Source organism: Thunnus thynnus, chromosome 5 (genome assembly GCF_963924715.1).
Source record: "Thunnus thynnus chromosome 5, fThuThy2.1, whole genome shotgun sequence".
NCBI classification, from domain to species: domain Eukaryota; kingdom Metazoa; phylum Chordata; class Actinopteri; order Scombriformes; family Scombridae; genus Thunnus; species Thunnus thynnus.
In genome coordinates, this window is record NC_089521.1 from 32959987 (window position 1) to 32975760 (window position 15774).

The 15774-nt window shown below is 39.5% G+C and overlaps 1 protein-coding gene across 2 annotated transcripts in view; it reads right to left on the reverse strand.

Moving 5' to 3' along the window:
* Positions 1-299: 299 nt before the first annotated feature.
* Positions 300-15774, reverse strand: part of LOC137183641 (Golgi apparatus protein 1) — a 46804-nt gene continuing 31329 nt past the window's right edge. For both annotated transcript variants that reach the window (XM_067590833.1, XM_067590834.1), the window contains 14 exons: positions 13984-14208; positions 12385-12447; positions 10987-11100; positions 10604-10692; positions 9342-9459; positions 8744-8836; positions 8478-8615; positions 7868-7991; positions 6219-6361; positions 5888-5989; positions 3698-3805; positions 2801-2921; positions 1987-2093; positions 300-554 (listed from right to left, as the gene is read on the reverse strand). In XM_067590833.1, coding sequence (XP_067446934.1) covers positions 387-554; positions 1987-2093; positions 2801-2921; positions 3698-3805; positions 5888-5989; positions 6219-6361; positions 7868-7991; positions 8478-8615; positions 8744-8836; positions 9342-9459; positions 10604-10692; positions 10987-11100; positions 12385-12447; positions 13984-14208 — 1713 coding nt within the window. In that variant the 3' untranslated portion in view covers positions 300-386. The remainder of the gene's footprint in view (positions 555-1986; positions 2094-2800; positions 2922-3697; positions 3806-5887; positions 5990-6218; positions 6362-7867; positions 7992-8477; positions 8616-8743; positions 8837-9341; positions 9460-10603; positions 10693-10986; positions 11101-12384; positions 12448-13983; positions 14209-15774) is intronic.

Here is a 15774-nt window from a genome sequence, read left to right on the forward strand (position 1 = left end):
TAATACTGCATCTACATCAGGTAAACTGCAGGAGGAGCCGGTGTTCTGTATCGCAGCAGCTCAGGAAGAGAAGAAGAAGAAGAGGAGGAGGCGGCAGTGGGCGTGGTCTCTTGAAGAGTGGGCGGGGCCAATGTAGAGGCAGTGATCACCTGGGGGGGTTGTGGGTAATGTCATCCCGGCAGCGAAGGAAGAAAAAAGGTCAAGAGAAGCCAAGAGGAGTGTTTATAAAGAGGCGGGGGAGGCAGGTGGAGTTCTGGGAGGTGGGGGAGGCGGGGGGGGGGCGTAGTGGGTACTGAGGGGGGGTGGGGCGGTAAATGAGGGGGTGGTTCTGTTTGGCGGTGGTTGTTTCTCCAGTGGGCGTGTCCTGACCCCGGAGTGGGCGGGGTCTACCTGTCCTTCAGCTCCTGAGTGACACGTTTGGTGATTCTGCCGCAGAGCAGCCCCATGAGGAAGAGCAGCCCCACGCCTGCACCAATCACCGTCAGGATGTAGTTCTTGGACGGTGATGTCATCACCTGCATGGCCAGGTCCGAGAAGCCTTCGGCGGGAGCCACCTGACGGGAGGCGAGGACAGTTTAGTGGCTGTGTTGACATGAGTGATTTTCAAAATTAAAGCCTCCTTTAAAATCAGATTTTATTTTTATCTTATCACTTTCATTCCATCTAGAGCTGCAACGATTAGTCAATTAATCAATTAGTTGCCAACTATTTAACTGATCAGCAACTATTTTGATAATTGATTCATCATTTGGAGTCATTCTTAAAGAAAAAAAGACAAAATACTCTGATTCCAGCTTCTTCAATGTGAATATTTTCTGGTTTCTATGACAGTAAACTGAATATCTTTGAGTTTTGGACAAAACAAGACATTTGAGAAACACTGATCAACATTTTTCACAATTTTTCTGACATTTTATAAACCAAACAACTAATCGATTAATCGAGTAAATAATCAACAGATTGTTCGATAATGAAAATAATAATAAATCAATTTTAAAATAAAGCCCCTTTAAACAGAATTTATACAGCTTGTTGACTCATTTCAAAATAAAAGCCAATTTAAACCTCATTTTATGCAGCTCGTTCATTAGTCAATTAGTCCATCACCAGAAAATAGATTAGTGACTTTATGATAAGCAATTACTCATTAAAGCAATTTTTAAAGCAACTGAAAGTAATTTCTCAACCAAACGCCAACATCTGATTGGTTCCAGATTCCCAAATGTGACAATTGGCTGATTTTCCTCTTTCAGGGTTTGGACTGCTGGTTGGACGAAAGACATTTGATGATGTCATCATCTAGGAAATTATGATGCAGCAGACCAAGAGAAAAAATAAACTGATGGAAAAGTCATTTAACTTTAAAAACCCAGAAACAAACGGAAACAAATTAATTTATTTTTGGAGCTGCAACTAAATTTCATTATTGATTCATCTGCTGATAATTTTCTCTATTAATTGAATAACCATTTTGTCCATAAAATGTCAGAAAATAGTGAAAAATGCCTCTTATAATTCTTTTATAACAATGTTATAATTCTCAGAGCTTAAGGTGATGCGTTCAAATGTCTCGTTTTGTCTGATCAACAGTCTGAAATACAAAGACATTCAGTTTTCCATCATGTATGACTGATTAAACACTCACATTGAGAAGCTGAAACCTGCAAAATCTTTCATATTTTTCCTTTTTGTTTCAATTTTGTCAAGTTTTTCTGAAACTCTTTAGAGTCAAATCTGACACACTTTCTTCTCTATCATACAAATTATGTTAAAGACATTTTACAACATATTAAAATAACATTCCTGGTGCAGGAAAACAACTTCAGCTCAGCTAAAAAGGGTCAAACTCAGTTCTTCTGTTTGTGTTTGTTCCGTCGGTGTGAAGAGAAGAGCTCAGCGTGTCACATCACCACCAGCTGTGTTTTCAGTGTCCGGAGGGGTTTTTTTTTTTTAACTGACAGGGTGAAGAAGTTGCGGTTCATGTACCTTGGCAGCGTAGCTCCACATGTCGATGCGATCCTGAAGTCTCTTCTTGCACTCCGGCTGCAGACGAACACGTTTGTCCTGCAGCGCCTCCATCAGGCACGACATCTCTGAGGAGACACGAGAACAGGACTGACGTCAGCTGCATTTCCTTTTTTTTTGGTTCGCAGCTGCAAGATTTTGAAGCTATTTAGTCTTATTTTTATAGAGTTTCTCATATATTTGAGTTTTAACACTGATATGATGAATAAACTAAAACTATAGATGAATTGAACATCATGTGTGTTAACAGATAGACATTAAACACCTTGTGATATTTTTCATGGGATTTATATATTTATTTTTTTAAATGGAGGATATCTGACCTTCAAATCTAAATCTAAATTTAAAAGACAGAGTTGTTTTTTACTCACATTTCCTTTTTTTTTTGCAATATGTTTGTAAGAAAAACATCTGCAGATTTATCACAATTCAAAAGAAAAATGTTTTAATGAGCTGTCAGATGAGCCAAAGACAATTTTCCACTTTTATGGACAATAAAGTTTTATTTTAAGACGTTTATTGTATGAATATGGAGGATTTAAACTCACATTAAAATACTTGTTTTGTTGTCTTTGTTCTTACTTGAATGAGGCACATTTTTCTACTTTAGTTCCACTGTCAGATGTGAGCAGCCTTTAATTTTTTAGTACCATGATGAAAACATGGCTATAAAATCATACACGACAGTCTGTGTTTCTGTCGTTTCAGGCCAGTTAACGTTTGACTTTCATGTCTCGGTCAGATGGATGACGGGTGTGTTTGTTTGTGGACTCACGGCGCCCCCTGCCGGGTGGGATGGCTGCACAGTGGTGTTTGATGTCCAGAGCGCAGGCCGTGTGGAGGACGGGGTCAACAAAGATGTCTGCCTTACTCTCCTTCAGCATGTTCAACACCTCCTGCAGGAGGAAGAGGAGGAGGAGGAGGGAAAAAGAGGAAGATATTTTGAGAGAAGAAACAGCAGGAGAAGAAGGACAATATGATAAAGATAAAAAGAAGAGGAGGAGAACAAAGAGAAGGATGAGAAAAAACCCTTTGAACCCTGCGATGCTTTCAATTTCCCTCGTTTATGGCGCATTCAGAAACGCTACACATGATCTGAGAGACGTAAATCATTTTTTTTATCTTCATGTGCAGACATTTTAAACACAGCGCAGATCTCCAAATATAAATGAAAAGAGGAGATTATCAGGGTTCAAAGGATATAAGAACCATGTTGATGGGACAATCTGAGTCTTAGTGATGTCAAAACATGTATTGATAAAGCCAAACAATTGTTACTGTTCTGTATCAGCCGGCAAGAGATCAATACGTTTTGGGGAAAGAAAACACACACAGGACTGGATGCAGCTGTAAAAACGTTTTACTGGAGAAAAAGTCAGAAATTTGATGATTATGAACCAAAGACCTCAAGTTATAAGGAGCGCCATTTTTCTGATTTAAAAGTGGGTTTACTGATGCTGATCCTGAACGCATCACAGAGAAACTGACATCTTTCTGCTGGTTCTTACAGTGTGTGTAAAGTCTCTGTTTTCTGGTTTAACACAGTTATGATCTTGAGCTGTTTAATAAGAGAAATGCTTCTTAATTATTATTATTATTATTATGTTTTAAAATGGAAATAAATGTTTGCCTGTACAGCGGTCAGTGAAGGCAGCACTGAGAGTTTGTTTACCTTCTTACATCCTTCCTGTTTGATCTTCAGCAGGTTGACCTTCAGACACTCCTCCACCTGCCCCGTCTGCTCCTGAGCTGCTGCCTCCTCCGGACACAGCTGAGAGATCTGAACACACACACACACACACACACACACACACACACACACACACACACACACACACACACACACACACACGCACACGCACACGCACAGTAATTAACAGGCGTATTTCCTGTCTACGGCTGCAACTAATGATTATTTTCATTACTGACTAATCTACTGATTATTCTCAGCTCGTTGTTTGGTCTATCACACATCAGAAAAGAGTGAAAAGTGTTGCAACGTGATGTCATCAAATGTCTTGGTCCAAAACACTAAAATATACTAAAATTCACTATAACATAAGACCAAGAAAAGCAGAAAATTCTCACATTTTAGAACCTGAACCTATGAAATGTTTGTTTTTGCATGTCTTTAAACAAACAATTATTAAAATGGTTGCACATTAATTTTCTTTCAATCAGAATGAATCAGTTGATTAATCAACTAATTGTGGCAGCTCTAGTGCCGTCTCATTAAGCCTCTTCCTGCCTGTAAACACGGCCGAGTCCGTCATTACTTTAATTTTTCACACTGAGAAATTGTCAAATACTGACTTCTTTGTTCTGATGGTAATGTGTGTTAATTTGCACATTTAGTGGCGTCAGCTGTAAAAATTTCCACTTGTCAAGTTTCATCAAGATCAGTCGACTTTAATTAAACATCTTTTCATGTCTGGCAGAACCAAACAAGCGGCACCACAGTGTGCACGCCGCAGCTGAACTGGAAGAGCTTTTAGTTTTATATAATTTACTTTATGAATATGTTTTTATATACTAAAGATGTGTATAGTTTTACACTGTGTTATTACTGGTTTGATCTTTAATGGTCTGTCTGTAAACCACATTTCCTCTGGCATGATAATAAAACTGAAGTTAAAGATTTCAAGACTATTTTCAAATATTTTGTGGTCATATTTTAGATTTGAAGAAGTGCAAACATGTTACATATTTTCCATTAAATTCAGTCGTTTCAGGTTTTACCTGAACTACCACTGGAACATCTGCAGGCATTTCTTCTCCTCAGCCAATTAACTGATTATACAGATGTCCAATTATTCAATGTGTTCAAATATGAAGTATCCACTATGCTCTTATGTTGACAGTACAGCATTTGGCCAATTAGTAGCAGTATATCACATTAATTTCTTGTTTAAAGAGGACATATTCTGCACATTTCCAGCTCTATAAATATATTCTGGGGCTCTACTGGAATATCTTTACATGATTTACAGTTCAAAACTCCTTATTTATCTTCTACTGGTCCTTTATGCAGCCCCTCAGTTCAGCCTCTGTCTGAAACAGGCCGTTTTAGCTCCTGTCTCTTTAAGGCCCCGCCTCCTGATGAGCCCGCTCTGTTCTGATTGGTCAGCTTCAGGAAGCTGCATCACAGCCAACGTCAACAACATATAAACTTCTCAGATACATCCGTACATGTTTGAGATGAACTCTAATCTGAAATATGTGAGTGGACAACGCCAACTACACATGGAAAAACCTTAGCAACCACCTTAGCAACCAAGACTACAGTACGGACTGCCATTTATGAGCATGCGTGATGCGCTGATGTCAGCTCGACAGGAAGGTAGAAAAACAAAAAAATGTCACAAACGAAGCTCTCAGAGCAGATTGAAGCCCTGACTTTTGACTAGCAGGCAGCAGAAACTTTGACCATGTTTAACATCCGACATCATAACAGGATATAAATAACAGAATATCACAAAAAGCATAATATGGCTCCTTTAAGTGCTACTGAGAATGTCGAATTAGAGCCCAACACAATTTAAATATTTTCTCTGCTTTTCAATTTTCCACTGAGGGAAATATTTTGACAATCAAAATATCTGAAGAAACATCAAATTATCAATAAAGTCCTTCCTTCTACCTGACTAACGTTCCTGGAACTGACTATAACTGACCGTAACAACTGTAATAATGTCAACCTGGTAGCGTTGTCTTAATTTTTTTTGTATGCAGTCATGTCATACCCACTGTGTGTGTGTAATTCTTTAGCTCACAGACACTAATAATCATAAATAACAGTATGTATTTGAACACTGCAGCCTTCGTTATGTGTGTTTGTATAAAAGCATAAATAGTTATGAACCTCCTGTGTGCAGTGCATCTGCAGCTGAGGGTCCAGCCTGTAGTCCAGCGCCGACTCCTGCAGGATGACCCGGATCTGATCCTCGCAGTCTGAAGACAAACGCTGCCACAACAAACAAACAAACAAACATGTATGAATATTTATTTATATGACCTAAATAATTACTTGTTTCTACAGTTTTTTTTCCATTTTATTCTGATTGCAACTTAATGTATGAAGTGTTTTATCCATTTGTCCTTTTTTTTTTTGTCGTGTCAGGACTACCAGTACCGCTGCACATTTACACTGATGTCATTAAAATGTAAGAATAATAATAATAATAATGTCTGACCTGGTCTGCGTATTTGAGTTTGAGGCAGGAGATGACCTGACCCTCCAGCTCGCTGTCGGCCGTCGCCTTGTTCAGGATGGACTGACAGAACTTCGGGATGTCGGCTTTACAGGCTTTCCTCAGAACCGGGTTCAGCCTGTAGTCTGGAGACACAATGAGTTTCATTAAGCAACAGTCAACTGTCAAGCAGAGTCAGGAAAGAGAAACTGTGTTAACTTTTTAAGGACCACTTTGAATTTTAGACGTTGGGAATAAGAGTATTTATGGAAAGTGAGGTTCTCACTTTGGGGGCAGACCTTCAAAGGTCAGATTGAGGGTTAAGACTTGGGGTTAGACATTTAGTTGTGATAGTTAAGGTTAGGGCATTGGGTCAGGGCAGTGGGAGGCAAATAACGACCAGTTTTTACTTCACATCGAAACTTTTACTTATTTATTTTACAAACCTACTGTAGATGAGAGAATAAATCCCAATGAATATATAAGCTTGTTCCATCTAATACTGCCTTCCATTAAATATACTGGTGTCACCGAGCTGTTTGAACACTGCAGGCTGCTGAACTTAACTCTAATAAACCGACCAGAAACAACATTTTAATGTGTGAAATCTCACTCCGGGAGCGTGTCAGAAGCGGAGCATCTTCACCGCGGGGAAGCCTTCTGCTGTTTAAAGCCAGTTGCACTCCTACTACCGTAATTACAGCAGCCTAGTCAAGGCTGATAAAATCCCTTAAGGCTACCATAATTACTGCAGTAGCAGAGCAACTAAACTGCCAAATTTTGTTAACTTGCTCAGCTTTCGTTGATTTGGTCATTTTCCTTGATCTTTGTGCTCCTGCTGTGGTTCAGTAGGCTATGTAGTTAAATGGTTTCTTTATTCGTCTGTTTTAATTGCGTTTATTGTTGATATACGACCAGGAGTCTGCACGGGGTGTTTTATTTTGAAAATTGACCGGATGCTCAGTGCTGTCTCTGTGTCTGACTTCCTGCCCAGCTCGATCTGCTCTGTGCTGCTTGACGGGGCCTCCGTAAAAAATAGACGAGGCGTCTATCTTTAGCGCAGCGGAGCGGAGAGCCGCTTCTGAAACGAGAGTCTGGAGTGGCCACGATCAGCTTCAGCGGCCGCGTCAGAGCCAGAACGTGGCGCACACCACGCGAAATTCCACAAACCTAGCACAGAAACAGTGTGTTGATGCCATTTTTCAAGACAAACGACATCATAACTTTAAAACAACCTTCAATGAAGCTGCTGCTGTTTATCATGTGGATAAACAATAAAGTACAGTTTGTCTCCGGTCTCTAAGTGATACACACAATATTTATTCACATATAAGACATTTTTAGACAAATGAGTTAAATTCTGTAAACTTACTGATGGGAAACATGACATCAGATATAATCCGAAAAACTGTTAGAAAACAATTTTATTTATTAAACGAATTAAAACAAAAAAACTAAACATATACGTCTGTGTTTCCAGGTAACCAGGTAACCAGGCAACGGCCCCCCAATGAAAAACTGGACCATGATTCAGCTTAATTACTGACTCCTATGTTAAGGAATGCACAAAGTCAATGAGGGTCTTCACTAGTATAGAAGTACAAGCGTGTGTGTGCGTGCGTGCGTGCGTGCGTGCGTGCGTGCGTGCGTACCTGTGTTCTGAGTGATCTGTCTCTTGGTGATCATCTGTTTGCATTTCGGATCCATCAGCTCGCTGTTCTTGTTCTGTTTCAGACACTGAAGAACGTTTTTCCCCTCCGACTCCGTACAGAACCGCTGAAACAGGAAACAGCGTTCACATATATGTTTCCTCATAATACACACAGGCAGCCAGGAATAAAACCACCAACACACTTATAATAACTGCAGAGATGATCGATACATGTTGTGATTGTGGATAAAGGCTGGGTGTATCTTCAAGGTAGAAAAATAATAATTTCTTGTTATTTATTTGGGAAAAAAACGCAAAATAAACTATAAAATATCTATAAAATATCTACTTAAAGCAAGATTCTTGTAAATAATCTTTTATATTATTTTACTTGCTCTCTAACAAATGATTAGAGACATAAATACACCATTACACTTCTTACTGCTACTACTTTTTTAATTTTGTTTTGTTTATTTGTGCTTTCTGTTATCACATGACTTGAATATCTGCCATCTTCTTCATCTTTTCCACTTAAGAGAACCACAACGGAAACAATCTTTCAGCTTTATTGTGTTTTTTTGTATCCTCGATCATGTGACGCTGGTTTTTACCCTGATCATGTGCTTGCAGACTCTCATCAGCTGGTAATCCAGTTCGGGGTCAACCATCTCCACCTCCTGCAGCTTAAATATCCTCTGGTGGCAACGCTGAGTCAGATGACGTTTGCTCTCCTTCAGACACTCGATAACCTGCAGAGAAGACGAACACGTCTGATCGTTATTGACTCGTTTACTAATACGCATCTCTCTCAAACAGCTGTGGTGGAAGCATAGTATCAAAAAGAGGGACTTTGGCACTAAAAAGTGTGGCTGCTGACCTGCGCGTTGCCGAAGGCCACGTTCTGACACAGTTTGTTGATGTCCTGCTTACAGGAGTCGTACAGCTCCGGCTCCAGACGGATGTCCTCCGACTGCAGAGATTCAGGGGAGGATTTAGTGGATTTTTAGAGAAAACACAGACACAAAGAAAAAAGGAGACACCTTTAATCTGTAGCGAGCAAACGAGACAAAAAGAACAGAGCGGCTTAAGGAAAGAGGGACAAATATGAGATAAAAACATTAGAATTAGAGGTCAGAAGACGAGAGCGGAGACATGAAACTCACTGAACTTCCTCTCTGATCTGTTGGAAACTGTTACAGCAGCAGATTAATGAACCTGGTTTAGGAGCTACATCACATAGAGGTGGACTGTTCAGGTGTCCACTTACTTTCGGTCTAATAGTTAATGGTCTTTAGATTTCTCAGACTGACAGTAACTGTGGTTGGACTTCCTGTCTCTGTGCTGCTGTTTAGTCTTTGTGCAGCGGTTCGCTACCTTTCTCCACTGACACAAACTAAACATCAGACGTTTCTCTGGACCGCTGAGCCACTGTGACGGCGCTACGTGTCGGTGAACGACGTGTCACTTGAACGTACCATCTCCACCTCCTCCACCCGCAGCTGTTTACGACATTTGACGGACACTCGCTGCTCCTTGGCGTCCTGCAGCGTGTCGTTCCTCACCGTGGTGCTCAGGCAGATCACGACGTCCACCCTGAATATCAGGAAGACACAAGGTTACAAACCCACAGGATGGGAAAATATGTCTGTTGATGAGTTGTGGAAAATACTTATATATAAATATTTTTGGTTCACAACCTTTTCACTCTAAAAAACAAACAAATGTCAGTTTGTGACCTGAAATATGTGAGTGTTTTTAGTGTTTGCCATCTTGTTAATCAACATGTAACTACTTGAGTGTGTTCTAACTGCCAGGTCGGGATCGGCTGGAATAAATCCTGCAGTATTTATGATGTCAGTAATATTTATTCTAATGATATCTCAAATATTTTCTGTTAAATATTAATATTGTCTCTACATTATGACCTGTAGAAATACCACAACTGCAGTTTTCAGCTTGCAGGAGGACTGCAATCTGTCAATTATTTCCTTGATTAATCGATTAGTTATTTGGTCTATAAAGTGTCTGAAAATTGTCAAAGATATTCAGTTTACTGTCATAGAGACTAAAGAAACCAGAAAATATTCACATTTAAGAAGCTGGAATCAGAGAATACTGACTTTATTTCTTAAAAAAATGACTCAAAACGATTAATTGATTATCAAAATAGTCGGAAGTTAATTTCATAGTTGGCAACTAATTGATTAATTGGCTTATCGTTGCAGCTCTAGACTCCATATTATTTATGATTATACATCCTTGACAACCTGCTCAAACCTGACTAGAGATCACTGCTGAACGTGTTTCTAACATTCCTGAACCAGGATGCTTTTTTTTATCCAACCCTAAAAAACAAAAACAAAAATAAAACATCCCTCTATCATGTGTTTTGGGACATTTTGAAACTTTTCTCAGTATTTACTGGATTGCCGGATGAAAAACGGCTGTTGGCAGCAAACATTATAATTCAGCCACCAGTCGTCCCTCTGAGACACTGACAGAGCCGGAAAACCTCAGGAGGACTTCTGGTGAAACCAACTGACCAGCCAGCGTTTACAAAAGCACCTGAAAAAAATATCTGAGCATGGGAAGGTCAAATCTGACTGTTCTCAAAAGACCCGTTTCATTATTTTCAGAAGGAAGACTGTGGGATAAAGATGGAAGTTGAAGGTTTTTTTTGGGGGGGGGGGTTGTACAATCTGCTGCATCGTCTCTGAAACACTGATTAGTTTCTTACTTCTTCTTAATGTTGGGACACAGTTTGAGGACGTCTTCCTTACAGGCCGTCTTGAACTTGTAGGAGAAACGGAAATCTTTGATCTGAATCTGTACACAGACGAAAAAAAAGAGACAGACAGAGCAGCTTCTTAGTAATAAACTCAGCATCTAATACAGCTGCAGACTCATTACTGCATGCTAAAGCTGTAATATCTCATAGAACTCAATCTATGAAGAGAATGAACAAATGCATTATGTATATTCTGCCCATTTTTGCTGCATAATTAAGTATTCATGAAAAAAATGTGTCACTATAGATGACTGAGTAACATTATAAAGCTTCTTACGTTCCTGTTGAGCGAAAAAAACAACATGATGACATATTTCCATCAATCTGCTCACCAGCTGGAAGTGCGTCACTCCCACTGTACACTTCTCGTTCATCTCCTTCTGGTGTTTGTTCTGAGCCAAACACTCCATCAGGTCACCGGTGTCGATCTGATTATCAGCAACCTCCTGACAGGCAGAGACGCAGACAAAAAGAGACAGATGAAGAAAGAGAGGACACAGAGACACAGACAGAGAGAGTCGGTACATTTTGTGTTATTAAAGAGTATCTTAAAGGTGCAGGAATTAAGATTTTAGACATTTATTAATGATCAATGAATATCTGTACTATCGCTCTCAGTCATACTGAGCTGCCTGCGGCCCCGTGTGTGTGTCCGCTGTTGTCATCTAGCAGAGGTTATAAAGCGGCGTGATTCAAACAGCCAGCGCTGGATGATCCTGCAGCCACTAACCAGCCGGACTGAATCCTAAACAGTAGCGGTTAAACTGAAACGACGGCGTTTATTTGCACAAAGCTGAAACAAGGATAAACAGGTTTGGTGTTTGGGAGATGGAGAGCTTTAAAAGAGGCTAAAGAAGTGAAACTAGACGCCGATGTGGCGTTCTGCCTTCTGGATATTTAAGTGTCCAAAGCTGATATGTTTTTGTGGGTAGCAAACAAACATCTCCATTGGCATGAAAACTTTTTAGGAATTTTGTATTGAGTGTTTGGACTTGTATCCGGACATTAGTAGTTCAGAGGGCGTAGGCTTATGAAACAGGACGGGAGGGGTCAGGAGTGGTGAGGAGTGGTTTACCCTCTGGTGGTTTGAAAGTTAGTTAGCAGGCTCATAAATAGTATTTTGCTGCCCCACCCCGTTGAAAGTTTCACTCCTGTTTCACCTCTGAACACAGCCAGCATCACTGACGGATGTGTTTGGGTGTCGTCAGAAATGTAACCGTGGCCAACAGTGATGTCACAGGGTCCCAGAGTGCATCTGTACATCACTGCAGCTAGTTGAGAAGTCCGTCTTTTGAGACAGTGAACCAGACCGAGTTAACAACAACTACGTTACTGTAAGCACAATAAAAGCTTTGTGAGTAAAAAGCCAATATGAGTACTTTAATAATGTAAAACAGTAACGAGCGTCCATGATGCTCTGGTGAAAAGACGACAGATGAAATAAACACAGCAGCTCTTCAGAACACAAACCTCCTGTTTGCCTGCTTCTCAGAGTCTTTATTTTTTTGTTTACAGGGTGTATTAACATGTGAAACCACTCTGCTCTCTGCTTTTTCTTAATTCTGTTTACTTTGGGAGTCCAGGGTTTTACACTCCTTAATGCAGAGTAACACATCTCTTCTATTGTTGCCGTTGAGCCAAGAAATCTGAAAAAAAACTCTTCGACTAACCCAGTTCAAACTAGATTTAATAAGACCTAAGAGACCGTGGATTTCTCAGTGGTGACTTACGTGGCAGTGGGCCTGGATGACGGGTTCACAGGCTCTCATCAGCAGAGCCTCGATCTGAATATCCTGAGGACAGAACAAACAGGAAGATGATGTCAACACAGTAAGATCAGATCAATATGCTTCATTTTTCCCCTTTAAACACTGAATACTTTCACATCTTTTCATTTCTAAAAAATCCTTTAAATGAAGGACACTGAAAAATCACACTGTTCACACTATGGTCATAATTAACTACGACGGTACGGAAGATTTAAAAACAAAAACAAAGAAATCAGTGAAATACTACACACTGTTATATGTGTTCCCTTTGTATATATGCATTTTCTGAGTTATAATTAAATGAAAAAACATGGTAAAAAGACTATAATTTAGCTTTGAGTTATCTTTAATAACTTTAATTGTTTTTTGATTGTAACATGAGTGTTTTACGCCTCAATCAAATCAAATCAACACAGAAAACGAAGTGAAGAGATGTTTTGCATGTCAGTGTTGTCCAGCAGGGAGCACCACAGACCTGCCAGCAAAAACATACAAACTACTGTCACTGCTTTTCATTAGAGCTGCAATGATTAGTCCACTTATTGATTGACAGGAAATTAATCAGCAACCATTTTGATAATTGATTAATTGATTAAAAACTGTCTGCTTCTGAACTCTCGAATGTGATGATTCTCTGTTTATATATTATATCAAGTATATATATTCTTACATATATTATATATCTTTGGGTTGAACTGAATAGTCAGACAAAGCAAGAAAGCTGAAGACATCACAATGGTGAATGCAGTTTTTTCACTATTTTTTAACATCCCGCTAACAAAATGATTAATCCAGAAAATTATCTGCTGATTAATTGATAATATGTTTTTTTTATGAGGAGTTTTTTTTCTTCTTTAAGATGGAGAAACATGATCTATGCCAGAATAAAAAACAGTCACTTTATCTATTTCTTTGTTTGATTTGTCTTGATTTAGTCTTTTTAAATCTTCTATACGCTAAGTCGTAAATGTTAGCAACCAACAAGTTAGAGGATGGTGCTCATTATTTTCCTCTACGGCCAAATTTTCCTTTAATTAATATTTCAATCAAAATTCTACAGTTTTCCTGTTAATGAAAAATACTCAAAAGTCTTCTTCTGTCCTGAGATACAGTCCACAACTCAAAAATATTCAGTTTATCATCATAGAAACCAGAATATATTCACATTAAAGAAGCTGAAAACAGATGATTTAGACGTGTTTTTCTTAAGCAATGACTCCAAACTGAATTATTTCATATTTGGCAACTAATTGATAAATCATTGCAGCTGTACGTTGAACAGAGCCACGGTGCTGGAGAGCAGAAAACTGAAAACGAGCGGTTTATCTGTACAGTGATACTACAGACAAAACGTTGCTCTGAAATGATGAAAAAAAAGACAAACAAAATGTTAACCTTCAACTTATCTCCTCAGTTTAAACTCTCAGACAATCACTGGTGAGCTAAAACAAACCAGACAAAACACTGAACAGATGAAACACTGAGAGGCAGCTCTTCATGTGAGCTGAAGCAGTGACAGTGTTGCATTATGGGTAACAGCAGCAGCAGGTGTGTCGTTACCTCTGACTCCAGCTCCGTCAGGTTTCCCACCACGTCTCTGCAGTCCGACACCAGATCCTCGAGGTGATCCTGAAGACACTCCAGCTCCTGTCCGGCCTCCGTCTTCTCGCTGCACCACTTCCCCAGGTCGGTCATACAGCGTCTCTGCAGCTCAGGGTCCAGCTTCACGTCCAGCGCCCTCTGGTGGAGAATCCTCTGGACCTCCACCTTACAGTCTCTGGAGAGCTGCAGGAGGACAACACCGTCATGTCCGGTTAGAGAGGACGTGAGAAATACTTCACTTTTATTGCTCAAAGAGGCTTTAAATTGATGCTCCACTCTGGATTTTTAGTGATTTCATTCTTCACAAACAAACACTACAAAGATCTCGCACCACAGAAAGTTGGATCATAAACTGACTGTGAAAGGACCAAAAACTCCCGCACACAGGACCAAAACATTTCAAATAAAGTACCAGTAATCTACAGTGTTTGGGACTTTTTGGTCCTTTCTTCTTCACAAATAAGGATTTTGTTAAGTGGCTGTTAAATTTATGGCTGAAAACACATTTTCCTCTGAGCTTCAAGGAGCTTCAGAGTTTTTCTTAAACTATATAATTTGAAGAAAATATGAGTGTTTGAAAGATTGTGAGCATAAAGCCGGGCAGACAATGTGCATTAATTAATCTTGTAAGATGTTTTTACTGACCGACTACCACATAGAGCTCACACAGAACGTTCTACTACAACGAAAACACGTACTAGTGGGAGGAGGAGGAGGAGGAGAAGAAGCAGAAGCAGAAGAAGCAGAAGCAGAAGCAGAAGCAGAAGAAGAAGAAGCAGAAGAAGAAGAAGAAGAAGAAGAAGAAACAAGCTCAGATTGAAATGTATCTGTTGACAGCAGCCATGTTGGAAATCAGATTGTAGAAATGTTCAAACTGAGAGAAAGCAGATGAAAATTCGGATGGATCTGCCAGAAATCCAACCGATCATCCGGCAGCCAGATCATTGATTGATCAGGTGATTAATCAGCTGTCATGACTTCATACTTCACATCAAACGTCAACCAGGGTGTCCTGAATGATGTTTTTTTTATATCAAAATTCATTTTATTCTTTGTTCTGCATGCTTATAAACGATCTTAATAACTTTGCAGTCTCATATTCTGTTTTTAGGGTGACTCTGTAACATCTGTCCAGAGGCTACGGATGAGAAATAGCCTCTTGGCTAACTCTGACACATTTACAGCAATGTTTATTAAATATGCACTGTCCCTGTTAAATAAACCAATAAATAATAATAATAATAAAATAAACTGATATGGTAAAAATGAGTCATTTCAGGGTTAAAATGGGGCTTAATCTGCACAGTGTCTGCCCGGCTTAAGATGGACTGCAGAGGAAAAGATTAGCCTGCAGGACAGATTTCAGCTTTTGATACTTTTCTCGTAATGAAAACTGGTCAAACTTCATTTCAACAGACATGAAATGAAGCTGAGCAGTGGCGCCTTCCTTCATAAAAGGAGGAGATTATTACCTTATTTTCCATATTTTAGGATTCAGTGTTTGATTCTAAAACAACATGTTTTAGGTGGAGTATCCCTTCAATGACATTACAGATTCAAAAACATAATTAGCTGCAGTTGATTAATCACTGTAACCATGTTATCCATCATCGGAGATTCGTATTGATTCTTCACATCACACAGTTCAGCAGCTCGCTTCACTTTCAGCAATTACTCTTGAGAATTATCTCCCACATGCACAGAAACACGATGAGAATTACCAAACGCAATCACTTCCCGCACATGACA